General features: G+C 27.5%; 1 protein-coding gene across 1 annotated transcript in view; it reads right to left on the bottom strand.

Moving 5' to 3' along the window:
• Window positions 1–15,011, bottom strand: part of LOC107456971 (uncharacterized) — a 60,911-nt gene that overhangs the window by 25,142 nt on the left and 20,758 nt on the right. The window contains exon 2 of the mRNA XM_021146400.4: window positions 8,926–11,100. Coding sequence (XP_021002059.3) covers window positions 8,926–11,100 — 2,175 coding nt within the window. The remainder of the gene's footprint in view (window positions 1–8,925; window positions 11,101–15,011) is intronic.

Raw genomic sequence — 15,011 nt, 5'->3', positions numbered from 1 at the left:
TAATAAATTATGAAATAATATTATCGAGAAATATTAAATTTTAATTTATTTTAATTAAAAAATTTTCATATCATATTATAATTACACTAAAATTCATTATAATTGCTGAAAAATCATTAAATTCTGAAAAAAAAACCTTTTTTTTTATTTGACAATAACTTTGTCAAAAAACATGTTTTTTCGGAATTTTTTTTTTAAAGTGAAGGCTAAAAGTCCAAATTTTTCAATGGTGTAATAAAAATTAACAATATCTTACCTCTTTGTGCCCGTACATCGCGTCAAACTTCACAAAAAATTAATACAATTTTCTATGATTGTTTAGAGTGTAATTGTACATATTTGCAAAATATATTAATTAAAAACAATTAGAGTACATAAAAGTAGAGATTTTAAGCTTCAAAATGAGCTAAAGCAGAAGCATTTTTGATCATTTTTAAAGAAGTTATGACACTTTGAATTTTGCCATTTTTTTTATAAGTTTCTAGGTGTACTGATACTTTTGAGCGGTACTGTATTTATATAATAATATATATATATATATATATATATATATATATATATATATATATATATATATATATATATATATATATATATATATATATATATATATATATATATATATATATATATATATATATATATATATATATATATATATATATATATATATATATGAGCAAATCTCTAGAACCTTTAACTTTTCGATTAAAAAAAAATTTTTTTAAAAATATATAGGCACACTATTTTAAACCTCCTCAAGGATTGTTTGAAAATGTATGAAATATTAGAAAATAATCGTGAACATCGAAAATTTCGATGCCCTTATAAGTATAAGCAAAGTATTAAAATTTTTGAATTTTCCTTATTTACACTTTATTTTTCATCAAAAATTATTAGTATCATAGATGAATTGAAGAATTTTAATATTAAGTTAAATTTTTATAAAATGTATAAAAAGGCCTACTTTAATTATTTTCAGTCAAAAAATATTTTCAATTAATAAAATATAGGGAAAAAACTAAGTTCTGATATGTTAAATTCAATTAATTAATCATGTGGTTACGGTTTGACAGGGTTACGGTCTGGACAACCTAGGGAATAGATCGAAAACTTTACTCAGATACAACGCAATGCGATGCACACAACACAGAAAATAAATTGGGCAATGACAAACGTGTGATCAAAATTTTGACTGATTTTAACATTTACTTTTTGGATCTGCGTCAGGTTACGGTCTTGACATCGTTACTGCTACCTCACCGAATGACCGAATGACAGTTTGGGATAAATTCGATTAATTTATAATTACTGCAAATAAAAATATTCATCTATAATAATGATACAAGTTTGTTCTACTTTAAATAAGCTTTTGGAATATCACTAACATAAAACTCGCAGAATTGGATTGTATACCTTTTTTTTCAATTTTCGATGGTTACGGTTTAACGTGCCAAAATTTCGCGACAAACTTTAAGTGTTTGCAAACGTCAATATTTACGAAAAATATCATTCAAGAAAATATTGTAGTACAGCTGGTACACTTAATTATGTTTTTAGTGATTTTCAGTTTTTTTTAAACAGAATACATATTGAAAAAGAAATAAAAAGTATGTTAAACTCTCTAAGCGACACTCCTGAAAAGTCGTCAACCGTAGGATTGAAGTAAGAAATGAAGGTCAAAATTAAGTTACTCGCGATCAAAACTGTACGTATCTTAAAGTTAGTAATGCATAGTTACTCCTGTAATTTTATTAGAATTAATTTTCCCTTATCATGTTATATATTTATAAGAAAAGTTTGAAGACACCATAGGTTAAAGGTTCTAGAGATTTGCCCATATATATATATATATATATATATATATATATATATATATATATATATATATATATATATATATATATATATATATATATATATATATATATATATATATATATATATATATATATATATATATATATATATATATATATATATATATATATATATATATATGTATATGTATATATATGTATATATATATATATATATATATATATATACATTTAAATTAGTAGACTTATCCTTCATTCATAAATTCTAACATAATTTTACAGAATACACATATCCATCTTTCATAGGGTGACTTATTTAAAAATCAGAGCCTGCATACAGGAATAGAAAACCGTTTATAGGTTTTATTCTTCATTCATACAACCTTACGAAATTTTAAAGAATACACGTATCACCTGCATTCATTTGGGGTGGTTCTTTACGAACCAGAGCCCATTCCACTTATACAAAAATAATAAATAATTAAATAAATAAATAAATAAATAAACTGTTTATTATACTGGACAATTAAATTAATATTAAGAGGCTACAAATATTAAAAAGTAACTAAAAAATATTTAACTAATCCAGTATAAAAGGTCATACATCCAAACTATTCCGTCCAGTGGCTTTAGGAATAGTTTATCATAGTTATATATATATATATATATATATATATATATATATGTATATATATATAACTATGTATATATATATATAATATATATATATATATATATATATATGTATATATATATATATACATATATATATATATATATATATATATATATATATATATATATATATATATATATATATATATATATATATATATATATATATATATATATATATATATATATATATATATATATATATATATATATATATATATATGTATATGTATATTGATACAATATCAGAAAGCACTCTGTTTTGCGGATATAATCGTGTGAGCTGAAGAAAAGATTATATCTGTTTTTTTTCAATTTTTTTAATAAATTTAATTCTTTTTCTTTTTTCTTTTTTTTTTATGTATATAAACCATTGTTTGTTATTTTTTACTTATTATCCTCCCCCCTTTCTTTTTATATGTCTATAATTTTTTTCTTTGTTTTATTCTTCATTTTGAACTATATATATATATATATATATATATAAGATTATACAATTCTCCGTAGGTCAATGTGAGGGGGGAAACCTTTTTTCTGTCTGAAGAAGACCCTTAAATAAATGTTTACTGTAGTAATGCAAAAATATCGCAATATACTCATAAAATTCGGAATAGAGAATCTTAAGAAGAGTATTCGAGTAAAATAAAATTACGCGAGAAAATATCTAGAATATAACATCATCGAAAATAAATAAACAATAAAAGAAAACGTAAACAAGTATCTGTAAGAATGAAAATATTGAATAACTTTGGCTGTCAAACGGCTTTGACTGAATAAAAATTCCTCTTCCTTTGCATGACTGATTTAAAAATCTATAATTAATAAAAACAGCGAATCCTATAGTTAAAGTTATGTGAGAAATTGCAGTTGTAGTGTAAGTAAATGTGACATTAAAATTAATTTTCTATCGTAATTTCCGCGAATCCTATCTTAACAAGTATGTACTGAAATATTGTAAAAAAGAAGAAAAGGAACTGAAGGTATTGAATTAAACGGGATCTAGAACTATTATAAATAGAAAAGTTTATGATCTATTAAAAAAGTGAAATAAAGTTTTACAGTCTTTTTAGTAAACGTAATGTATTTATGTTTTTTTTATTTTTTTCATTAAGGTGCAAAAACATGATTTTGAGCAAAATTTTTGAATGTGAGTTTATTATAAATTTATAATCCTTGTACTTTTAGTTTTCTAATAATACTTTACTTTTGCTTGTACTCTAATTATTTACTAAGTTACATCAGTTTTTGTGTAAGGAGATAACAGTGGATAGGCTAATAATTTTAAGTCTTTGAATGCGTTTAACTCAAAATTAGATTTCTTTTCACCTTTTACACCACCTTAAACACGATGTCTCATGTTGTTTTTAAAATAATTATCTACAATTTTTCGTAAGTTCTTATTATTATAGCACACATGTTTTGAACAACAGACAAAGAGGAAAATGCAAAAGTTTATGCATATTTTTTCGCAAAGAAAAGTGCAGAAATTTAAAAAAAATTTCTCTTTTAACTACATTGATCTCTAACTCAGTAGTATATGCACTTGCTTTTACTATAATAAGTCAAAACATAGTTTGACTGCCTTCTAAATAAAATCATCCATGAATTTTTTGTTTTATACGATAGAAAATTGCGTATATGCAAAAAATATTTTATTTTTGCCTAAAAATGGCTATTTATGAACGCCATTTTCAGACATAATAAAACAAATAAACTAGTTTTTAAAAATTTTATATTAATATTTAATTAAAGAAGTTGCCGAAACTAGTCGGATACCTTAATTATGTATTTATTTTTCCAGAATACATTATAAAGCTCAAAAGAGCAAGATTATTTCCTATATATTCTTTATACATTTCATTTACATCTTTACAAGTTCAATGTATTTGAAACTTGTTGGTTCATATAGATTGGCCATTTACGAATCACAAGTTAGTAACATCAATTTTGTATAAGTTTTTAAAAAAATGAAATCATTTGAGAATAACTTTTAGCTCTCTCTATTAAAAGCAAAGGTTGGAATTGCCGCTGTTGTTTTGGGTGCTCAACTTTACGTTACGTTTTATTTTGTAACGTAAAACAAGGGAAATTAAATTTAGAAACAAAATTGGACTTAGAAAATTGAAATTACTAAGGTGTGTAGGAAAATGTACTGGGAATGCAATGGAATAAAAAAAATGAATTCTATAATCAGATCAAGAATTATTAACTGTTAAACTTCGAGTAAAAAACATCATTCGGGCCGTTGGTCAAACCGCCGAAATGTTTGTAGATATAAAACGCATTTTTCAAGAAGTCCCAACTTGTTCGAAAGATAAGGCAAGTTTTAAGTGATTTTTTTCCTCTTTTTTTTTAACTTTAAACAATGATTGTTTATTTATTGTTGTAGAAATTTTTTTCATCTTTCAAGGCTCCTTTGTTTTATAAGCTCATGAATGACTCCATGTTGAGAGTAACAAAAATAAGGGAGGAAATATTAGAGATATTCGATGTAGCCAGATCTAAATCTTAACATTTATATTAAAAATTTTAGCATGAAAAATTTCATTTACGAAATGTTCGAATGATATAAGTCTCGTTAACAAGATAAATTACTGATTCATTTATTTCTTCTTATTCAGTTGCACAATCTGTATTCCAAAGTTATTTTTTTTCTAACGGAGATGATTATTTTATCTCCAGCTATCGTATATATCATCATGATTAACATACTAACAGAATGTGTTTACATAAAATTATGATTAACATATATTTTATTAAGAATATGTTCTTTTTGCTGGATAATATCAACTTTTGAAGAAAAAGAAATAATGTTGAAAGAAAAAGCAGTCACGGGCCTAGTGGGCGAAGCGAGAAGGAGCGAAGCTTCCTAGTAATATTGTAAAATTCGCTTAGCTTAAAAAATTATTCGAAAATTTTCCTAAGTACATAATATCTATCTGTAATATGTGTTTATTTTGAACTATAACCCTTATAAACTTCTGTTCATATTCTCTTAGTAATTTCAAATAAAGGATTAAACATGATTAAATGATTTTTCAGCAAATACTTTAGTAACATGCTAGATTTTTTGATAAAATTAATTTCGTGGAGAAATAAGAAAAAAGTTAGTCAGTTTTATTTTTAGAATTTCTTTTCAAAGTATTTCCGAAAAATTAAGATACAATTTAATTTTAGATACAATTATCAGTTTCAATCCTTTTTTTCTGAATACTACAAGCAGAATTGAATATAATTTTATCTCTTAATAGAATTTACTATCAATCATTTATTTTCTGCATAGCAAGGGTACTCAATTTTCCAAAGGAACTCTGTGCTAGATTGCAATGTAAGTTTCACCTGTCAGAAGCAGAATTTATCGCGATATTATTGCTTAAAGAAATGTATCGCAATAAAATACCTTTACTACCGAAATTTCCCCTATTATCGTGCGAAAGTGATGCTCTCAATGTTTTTAGTTTTAGGTATGAAAAAAATGTATTTTCCTTTTTAATTCACTTCAAAAACGCAGATTTGTCATTGTTTTCATTTTTTAAGATCAGTGAAATTACTGTTTTTATTATCAGAGCATTTACATTATGTATAAATACAAAACGAATTTATACGATAAACAAAAATAACTCCAAGAAAATGTTTTGAATTATTATTTTAAAATTTAATATCACTACCAAACGAAATATGTAAATGTAATCAGAAAATGTAATCAATAAAAATTTAATCAAAATAAAAATGTAATCATAATAAGAAATGTTTCATTGCTACATTTTAAAGCATCATTCCACAATATATGACATTGTTCTGTTGCATTTTCTTCATTTTTTATTTTTTTACACCGAAAAAAATTACATTTGTAGTATTAAAACATTATAATTTTGATTCATATATTTCAGAATAATACTACGAAAAGATTGTCAAGTAATTTTAAGTAACCAATAAAACATAAAATATTCAATAATAAAAAAATAAAATATATTCTTTGCAAAGTATTATATTTGTATTCCAGTCACTTAAATCGAATCTCCCTATACTTTGAAATAAATATAGACGAATTTCTCCCCTGAGGTTATGGGAAAGAAAATATGGGTTCGATCATATATACACAATCTAGAAAGAATTTCTTTTGATAAAATAAAAGAAAAAAAATCAATATCATATATGTATTGAAACAAAGGGTCATAAAATTCTTATTATCTATATAATTAAATTATTGTAAGCCTTTGCATATTTTGATAATTTTACTAAAATGTAGAAAATAAGAATTTTTTATGAGTATGGAAAATATTCAAATTCATTTGATTGAAAATAAATTTAAATTACTCACGAGGAAGGAATCAAAATTAAGAAAACAAATAAAAGTTTCAAACATCAACTGGAAAATCCGTAAAGATCCCCTGAATATTTATTTTCAGAATATGTATTTTTATGCACACAGGGGGTCACAATGTAACATTTAACTGGGGTGAAACAAAAAAGGCTATCGAAATCTGATAAATCACAGTACTGGAAGGCGTGTGTAAGAAACAATAAGACAAGTTTAATTGCGGGAGGTAATAGAGAGGAGTAAAAAGACGATTATTTGATACACCTTCATCTTTTATTCTTTAATTAAACCTGTTTTATTATTTATTACATTTGTGTACCTCAACTGTAATTTATCAATTATCGATTGCGAGTTTTGTTATTTTCATCTCTCAAATATTTTCGACCCTTCTTTTTCTTTTTGATTTTTGATAAGGGTCTAAAATGCACATAAATAACTGTTTTTACAGAAGACTCTGTATGTATTTGAATATATAAAAGATGCATATGTATATGAATGACAGTTTTTTACATTTGATTGATTAACGGAGAATTTAAAATTTATTTCATAAATATTTTTGCAATACGAGTGTCTCAGCAAATTATTAACGTAGTATGTTAAATCTTCTTTTAAGCAATATGGTTTTCAATAATCTATTCTTTTAACTAAATATTTTTACTTGTAATCTTAATTTCATTATCCTACCGTAGAATATGAATAAATAATGGTTAATGTCTTAATTTGCTACGTTATGTAAAATTGTGGTGTGTTAAAAATGTTTTTAAAAATTAATTCAAAAATGTGATAATGAATAAATGAAACAGTAATTTTAATTGTTTAGACGGTTTTATACGGTTACCTTAAACAAACATTCAAATGAAAAAAAATTCAGAGAAGAATTTTGATAGAAAATTAGCTTACTCATGTTTTAAAAAAATTGTAAAAAAACCCATCTAAAGGTTAAATTGAATCTCTTTCTCCAACAATTATAAAAATGCCACAATTTGAGGATTATACAGAAATAAAGCTTAAAGTTTAAATCAAATACTATAAAGGTGTTTAAAACGGTCAATTACATGGAGAGAAAAATTCTAATAAAATTCCCGTACTGCATGGTAATGACATTTCTAGAGAAAAAAAAACATAATTCTGATAAATAAAGCCAGAATATGCGTAAATTTAAACCATTCGTTTGGTAATTTTTCCCCTTATATCGTAAAGATGTACCAAAAATTCTGATTTTCAAAATTTTAGTTCTTTTTACTAAACATTTAGTAAAAAATAGAAAACTGAAAAATAAAATTAACTGAATAAATGATTTTTATGCCATGCGCCAAGGTATCATGATAAAAATAAAAAAAAATTACCACATATGCTAAATTTCCTCAAAAATTATAAAACCATATTTCATTTTTATTTTTTCCAAAATCATTATCAAAGCACTTCGGTAAAAATTACCGAGCATTTTTGTGTTCTCCTCGAGCCAGGACCGCGGTAAATTTTACCATATTGGGATTGTTTTGACCATACGTTTTTTCTCAGTGTATAAATTTTCTAATATACGAGTAGTGAGCATACAAAAAGTTCAGAAAAATGAATATCTGGACAACAAAAACAAAATCCATGTACAAAAATTAAGCTTAAATAAATTATATTCTACTTAAAGATATAAATTATGATATCCAAAGAACAGCTTTCTGCTCATAATGAAGAAGAAAATATTGAACTGATCTAGTTTAGACCATAATAAACCAATCTCAATCCAATTTAGCGTCATCTAAATCACACCACATTAAATTTTCTAAAGATTATAACTGTTCTCAAATTACAGTCTGCCTTTTTCCATTATTATGTTCTTCGATGCATTATTTTAAATTTAAAATTAATTGAAAAATTTAATTATCGAACCATTAAAGCACTCTAATGTAAAAAAATAATAATCTCTTAATACGAAAGTCTTTTTTTTTTTTTGTAATTTTGCTTGTTTAACTGTTTTTGATTATTTTATTATCAAAAAAGCGCTATAAATATACACACACACAAGAAACGTAAAGCGTAATGAAAATAAATAGATGAATGCATGTATTTAGGCTTCGTAATACTAGCTAATGATAAGAACACAATAAATACCTGTTAAAAATCCCAAAAAGATTAGCGCTGCTATCAAAATACCAGCCAACATTCCACTAGAAAGTCTAATATTAGGTTTTCTTGGACGCGTCGATCCTGGTAAGTCAGGCAACAAAGATGGTTTCCTCTCTAGAACATAATTATTCGTTGAGTTATTTTTACCATTATGTTGCTTGGTATCAAAATTTAGTCTCACGTGAGTAACAGTTACTGATTCATGAGGACTAACGGTTATAAGTGATGGTGGCGTTGGAAATCTGTGACCTAAGCTCGGATGGTCATTAAATATCTCAGGCTTCTTTAAATCGTACACAGAATCTCTATTTCCATCATTTATCTTGTTTTCATTAAAACCTGAACGCTTAGGGTTTACTTCTATAAGTCTTTCTTTATCCGGTGAAAATGAAGAAACCGATACTTTTTCACTGGTATTCAACAATATAAAGTCATCCGGCAAATTGTTAACTGGTTCCTTTGTAGCTGTTACAGGAGGATATTTTGCAATCCAAGGAGTATCGGGGAAAACAGGAGGGAAATAAACATCATCATGTTTGATTTCTTTTGAAAAATCCCTACCGACTTCCTTATTTTGTTCATAAAATGGCGTTTTTGAAAAGGGCAGGACTTGACCACCTCCTGGAGTGTCTTTGTACTTTATTTTGCCTTCTACGATTTGGGGAACTTTATTGATGGTCATATCTTTGGCACCTAATATTTGATGAGGGTTGGTATCGGGTTCTAAGTTCATATCATGGAAAATTTCACTTCGAGGTTTCTCATTATCTACGAAAATATTTGAATTTTCTGTCGAAGATGTTTTCTCAAAATTAGAAGAATTAGTTTTCAGATTTAATGGATTCTCTTTTTTGGGAGTATCATTGCGAAGAAGAGGCACAGAGGTATCATTGTTATTTTCATTTTGCATCGTAGATGGAACAACATCTTGTACTGAGGGATTGTTGGACTTTTTAATTTGCTCGCCAGTTGTCTTTTTGTTTGATTCTAAATCATTCCACTTTGGTTCATAAAGTATTCTAGATCTATTCTGGGGGATATGACCCACAACTTTTCCGTCCACAAACAAAGTTATTGTTTTCATAAGCTCCTTATCCTTATTTCCGGATATTGACGATAGGGTTGAAGTGCTGATGTCTTCCTTATCCGCATATTCTACACCAAGTGTTTTAAAGATATCTGGCCCATTTTTAGCTTTTTTCTTATCATTAGAAAAGAAATTTTGATTTGAAGGTGTCTTCTTGATTTGGTGATTATCAATGTTACCTCTTTGAGTAGCAGTTAAGTTCAAACTTTTCGTAAAATTTATTCGATCGACAGGTTGCAAGAAAAAAGTGTCATAAGCTTTTAAATTGTCATTTATGTACTTGGAAAACTCACTATCATCATTTAATGCACTTGAAGGATTGGGAGAAGGATTTAACTTAGGTTCGTCTTGCTTTCCTGATCTGATACCCGTGTAATTTAAATGTTTGTCAAGTTTAGTATTCAAGGAATGTGGAAATTTCAATTCTATGTTCTTAGCAACATTTCTCAAGTTGCTGTTTGGAATGTTTGAAATTATTCGCTTAGGAGTCCATTTTTCACGGACGATGGTGCGGTTTATTGATGATGGTGAGGTAACTTCCCTAAAAGATTCGGCTCGTTTTCCTTGTTGGCTGTCTACTAGTTTAGGTTTAGGGATTTTCCGTAAACTGGCATCTCTAATATAACCAGTAGTTTGTATGGCAGGGTTTACAATATCTGTATTTGAGACTTTAATACTTTTTCTCAGGGGGATGTCAAACGACGTTGGTTGCTCAGTGACCACTACTTTGAGTGGGAATCTTCTTCTATTGGTTGAAGGACGTAAAAATACTTCTCTTCTAACGGTACTAGCTCCCTGACTATTTTGGACAGGAATCCATGGTCTGCCATCAAGTTCGGTATCTTTGTTTTGACTTCTGGATGAACGGGAGCGATTTGGGGGAATATTTCTTCCAAACCCATGGGCGTTTCTGAAATGTACCGGTATGGGTGGAACGTAATCTTCGTTATGTGATGGGAGGAGGGAGAAGATACTTCTTCTGTCGAAACGTTCTATTTGGTTTTTGACTCCTTGACATGTCCCATATAATACTGTGTCAGTTATTAGGACGAAAACGATTAGCCACTTGAAAACTGGAAGAAAGGAAAAAATGGTGTTATAATTCAATAGAGACTACTTTTACATTATTTTTGCCCTCGTGAATTTAGTTTAATTAAATTTTTATTTTATCCTTCTTTAGCTGTGAAAATAAATTACCACCTAAATAATGACGTGATGTGTTAATATCACATGTATTGTACATTATAATGAAAATTAATTAATCTTTGGTTGAAGTTTCAAAACGGAAAAAGCCACAATACACTTCATAAGCAAAAGTAAATTTGGCATATTGTCATCATAATTGAATATATATTTAAAATTAATCTGTTCTAGTTGTAGTTCATCTACGTCGCACTAGAGCTTCACAGTGGGCGAATGGCGACGGTCTGGGAAACATCCCTGAGGATAATCCGAACACATGCCATCATAATTTTGATCCTCTGCAGAGGGGATGGCACCCCCGCTTCGGTAGCCCAACGACCTGCGCGCGAAGTCGAGCACTTTACGGTAGCACAGTTTAACGAGGACCAATACCGCACACCCTCGGTCCCTACGCAGACTGATCCAAGTTTGTCACCCACCCACCCACTGACTGCAGTCAGTGATGCTTGACTTCGGCGATCTGCTGGGAACCGTGTCTTAATGATCAGTCCACTGCGGGACATTTTAATCTGTTGTCATACAATCACTGTTTCATTAGTTGTATGGCAACAATTAATACAGATATTCTTTTCGAATATAATGCGTTAAAATGATTTTTTTGAAAAATCACAATAATTATAGTTTTTTTAACATACTATTGGAAACTTAAATATCAGTTATTTTATTTTCGTTACTTATGAAAATAAAAAATTATTCCGTTTTTAAAAATTTTAAAACTTGTATGTTTCATAATTACCAACTAACATTAGTTTTAGATCATTTGAATTTTTTTTTTTGTCAGACACGGAAATGTTGCGATTCCGAAAATATGAAATTGTTTCATTTTAGTTTTAATTTTTAACAATAAATTTCATGTGATGAAAATTTATTTCGTTTCTTCCACTTATTTATTTATTTTTATTTATAGAATTTTTCATGGATTATTTATTTTAAGCATAATTATAAATTAAATATAAATAATTATTCGTTGAAATTAAGATTTTTTTCACCGCGAAAAAAACCAAGTTCTTTTTAAAAAACTTCACTCCCAAAAACTTGCTACAAGAGTATTATTAATTAAGATTATATATTACGATATTAGGTATTATATTCGGAAATTATGTATTATATTAAGATATTAGGTATGAGGATATTTGATACTTATTATGTTGGGATATACGATATTAGGATATTGGGTATTATTTTAGGACATACGATATTACTATACTAGATAATTATTATATTAGGATGTTAGGCACTTATTATATTAAGACATTGGCTATTATTTTAGGATATACTGCATTAGGATATTAGGTATTATATTAGGATATACTATATTAGGATATTGGATGCTTGTATTAAGATAATGGTTATTATATTAGGACATACTATGTTAGATTATAAGGTACTAATTATATTAGGATACAAGGTACTATATTAGAACATTAGATACTATATTAGAATATTAGATACTTGTATTAAAATATTGGGTATTATATTAGGACATACTATGTTAGAATATAAGGTACTTATTATATTAGGATATTAGGTACTATATTAGGATATTAGATACTATATTAGGATATTAGAAACTTGTATTAAGATATTGGGTCGTATATCAGGATATACTATGTTAGAATATTTGGTACTAATTATATTATGATATTAGGTACTATATTAGGATATTATATACTTATTACCACAATCCCAGTAGATACTCTTGCCACAAATCATTAAGCGTTACTGACGAGACTAATAGAATGAGCGGGAATTTCTATGCAGCACCTACAAGTACCGTGCCAATTATAAATTCTCTCAGAAGTTTAGAAACTACGAGTGACTTAAGCGTTTAACTTTTAATGCAAAATATTTAAGCACAGAAAAAAAAATAAGCAATCTTCATTAACCAGAAAATCCAACTCTTTTTTTTTTCTTCCACAAAACTACGCATGCTTTAAAAAGTATTTCTATTATTGCTTTAAATCTCATTTCATGGATTATAAAGTTTACAAGGAGACAAACTTATGTCTTCGGAAATTAAAGCTTAATCACACTATTAACTTTTGTGAGAAATTAGATAATCGCAAGAGTAAACAATCTTCATTAACAAAAAAAAGTCATCTCTCCTTTACCACGAAATTACGAATCCGTAGAAAGTTACTATCACATTGCACTGAAGTTCATTAAAATAAACATCACAAACACTGATATTACGTCTTATATTTTGCAATATTTCATGCAAAGCAGCAACGTTTTCAAGAAATATTTCCACTATTATTTCACGTTTCGAAGCATAAAGCTCGGATGTCAAAACGTCGTTTGTTGTTTTAGTTTAAAATAAGGTGTTGGCAATTGAGGTGAGACGACCTTGTTACTTCGGGCGAAGAATTAAGCCTGAGAATTTGGCAACACATCGATATGGCTTGCGACGATCGCTTTTGTTTACCTGGTCTTTTGTTTCTTTCAAATTAAGCTATTAAGCTCTATTACCTATTCAGCAAAGCATCGCTTTCTCCTCATTTTTGAATATTCTGTCTACCTTTTCATTTTCGTTTCAGTTAAGAATTTAGGTTAAACTCTTTTTTTTCTTTCGAAATTTCATTTTGTTATTACAGTTGCGTATCTTAGCTTGTTTTACTGTAAAACCTCTAGAAATTGAGCACCCTCGTAATCGAGAAAATTGTCTGACTCAGTTAAAGGAATGGTAATTGAAAAAAAAACTAATTACTAACTGTTTCAACTAAATAAATACGAGGGTTCGGTGAATATATACGTTAATATATACTCAAAGTTTGTAAAATGGGTGCTTTAAATTCATTGTATAAAAGTTGAGAATATGTGTACCCCTGTCTCGTACCGGCTAAGTTGCTTTTAGAAGTTATATACCAAGGATTTCCAACTTACATGTGGCCGGGGGCAGCAATTAAAACCACCAGTCAAATGGCGGGCCACAACTTTATGAAAATTTTGTATGGGACTCTTTTATGTTTGAAGGAACATTAAATTTTACTGTCAGATTTTTATCAAAGTTTTTTTAATATTAATAAGCAAAATAACAATGCTTGTTACGTATCATTTTGAATCTTCTCTTAATCAGAAACTTAGTGACAAGATTTCTTTTTCTTTTAAATTTAAATCTGGGATGAATTAACATTTTGTCCGGCTTATTAGAAATTCTAGCAACAAAAAAAAATTCTCGAGCATTTGAAATATTTTTTTTTCCTTTTCCGCTCATGTGATATTCAATTCAAGGAATTTAAATAAAATATAATATTCTTTCCCTCTTTTATGCGTTTTAAAATTCACTAATATTAATAATTTCGTTTAAAATGAGTGGTTTCAAAAAGTTAAATGAGAGAATTTCTTCGAGAAAATTTCTGATAACGCACATGCTAAATTATATTCACAAAATATGAAAACAAACGAAATAAAAAAGAGCAACATACACGATTATTTTTGTATTTGAATTTAAATATTTTCTTGGATGCAAAACCTAGAGAAATACATTTTTTTGCACCTTTGGTATGTTAAATTTTACAGAAACGAAGAAATTAGGTTTTCTAAACGAAAGAAAAGTATTTTAAGCCCATATAGATTTGTTACGAAAATTGTCCGCAAAAAAACGACAACTAATATATTTTAGTTAGCTGGCCACAAAAAAAGGCTTCACGGGCCGGATGCGGCCCGAGGGCCGCCAGTTGGTAATCACTGTTATATACCGATATACATTACGATATACGCATAACGAACAACCGATATACATTACGAACATATAACATTAATCCAACAACGAGAAAAAAGA

This window comes from Parasteatoda tepidariorum, chromosome 5 (genome assembly GCF_982258835.1).
Source record: "Parasteatoda tepidariorum strain Cologne lab strain chromosome 5, Ptep-v5.0, whole genome shotgun sequence".
NCBI lineage: Eukaryota > Metazoa > Arthropoda > Arachnida > Araneae > Theridiidae > Parasteatoda > Parasteatoda tepidariorum.
The sequence above is the reverse complement of the archived record's forward strand: the minus strand, read 5'-3'. Positions and strand labels throughout refer to the sequence as shown.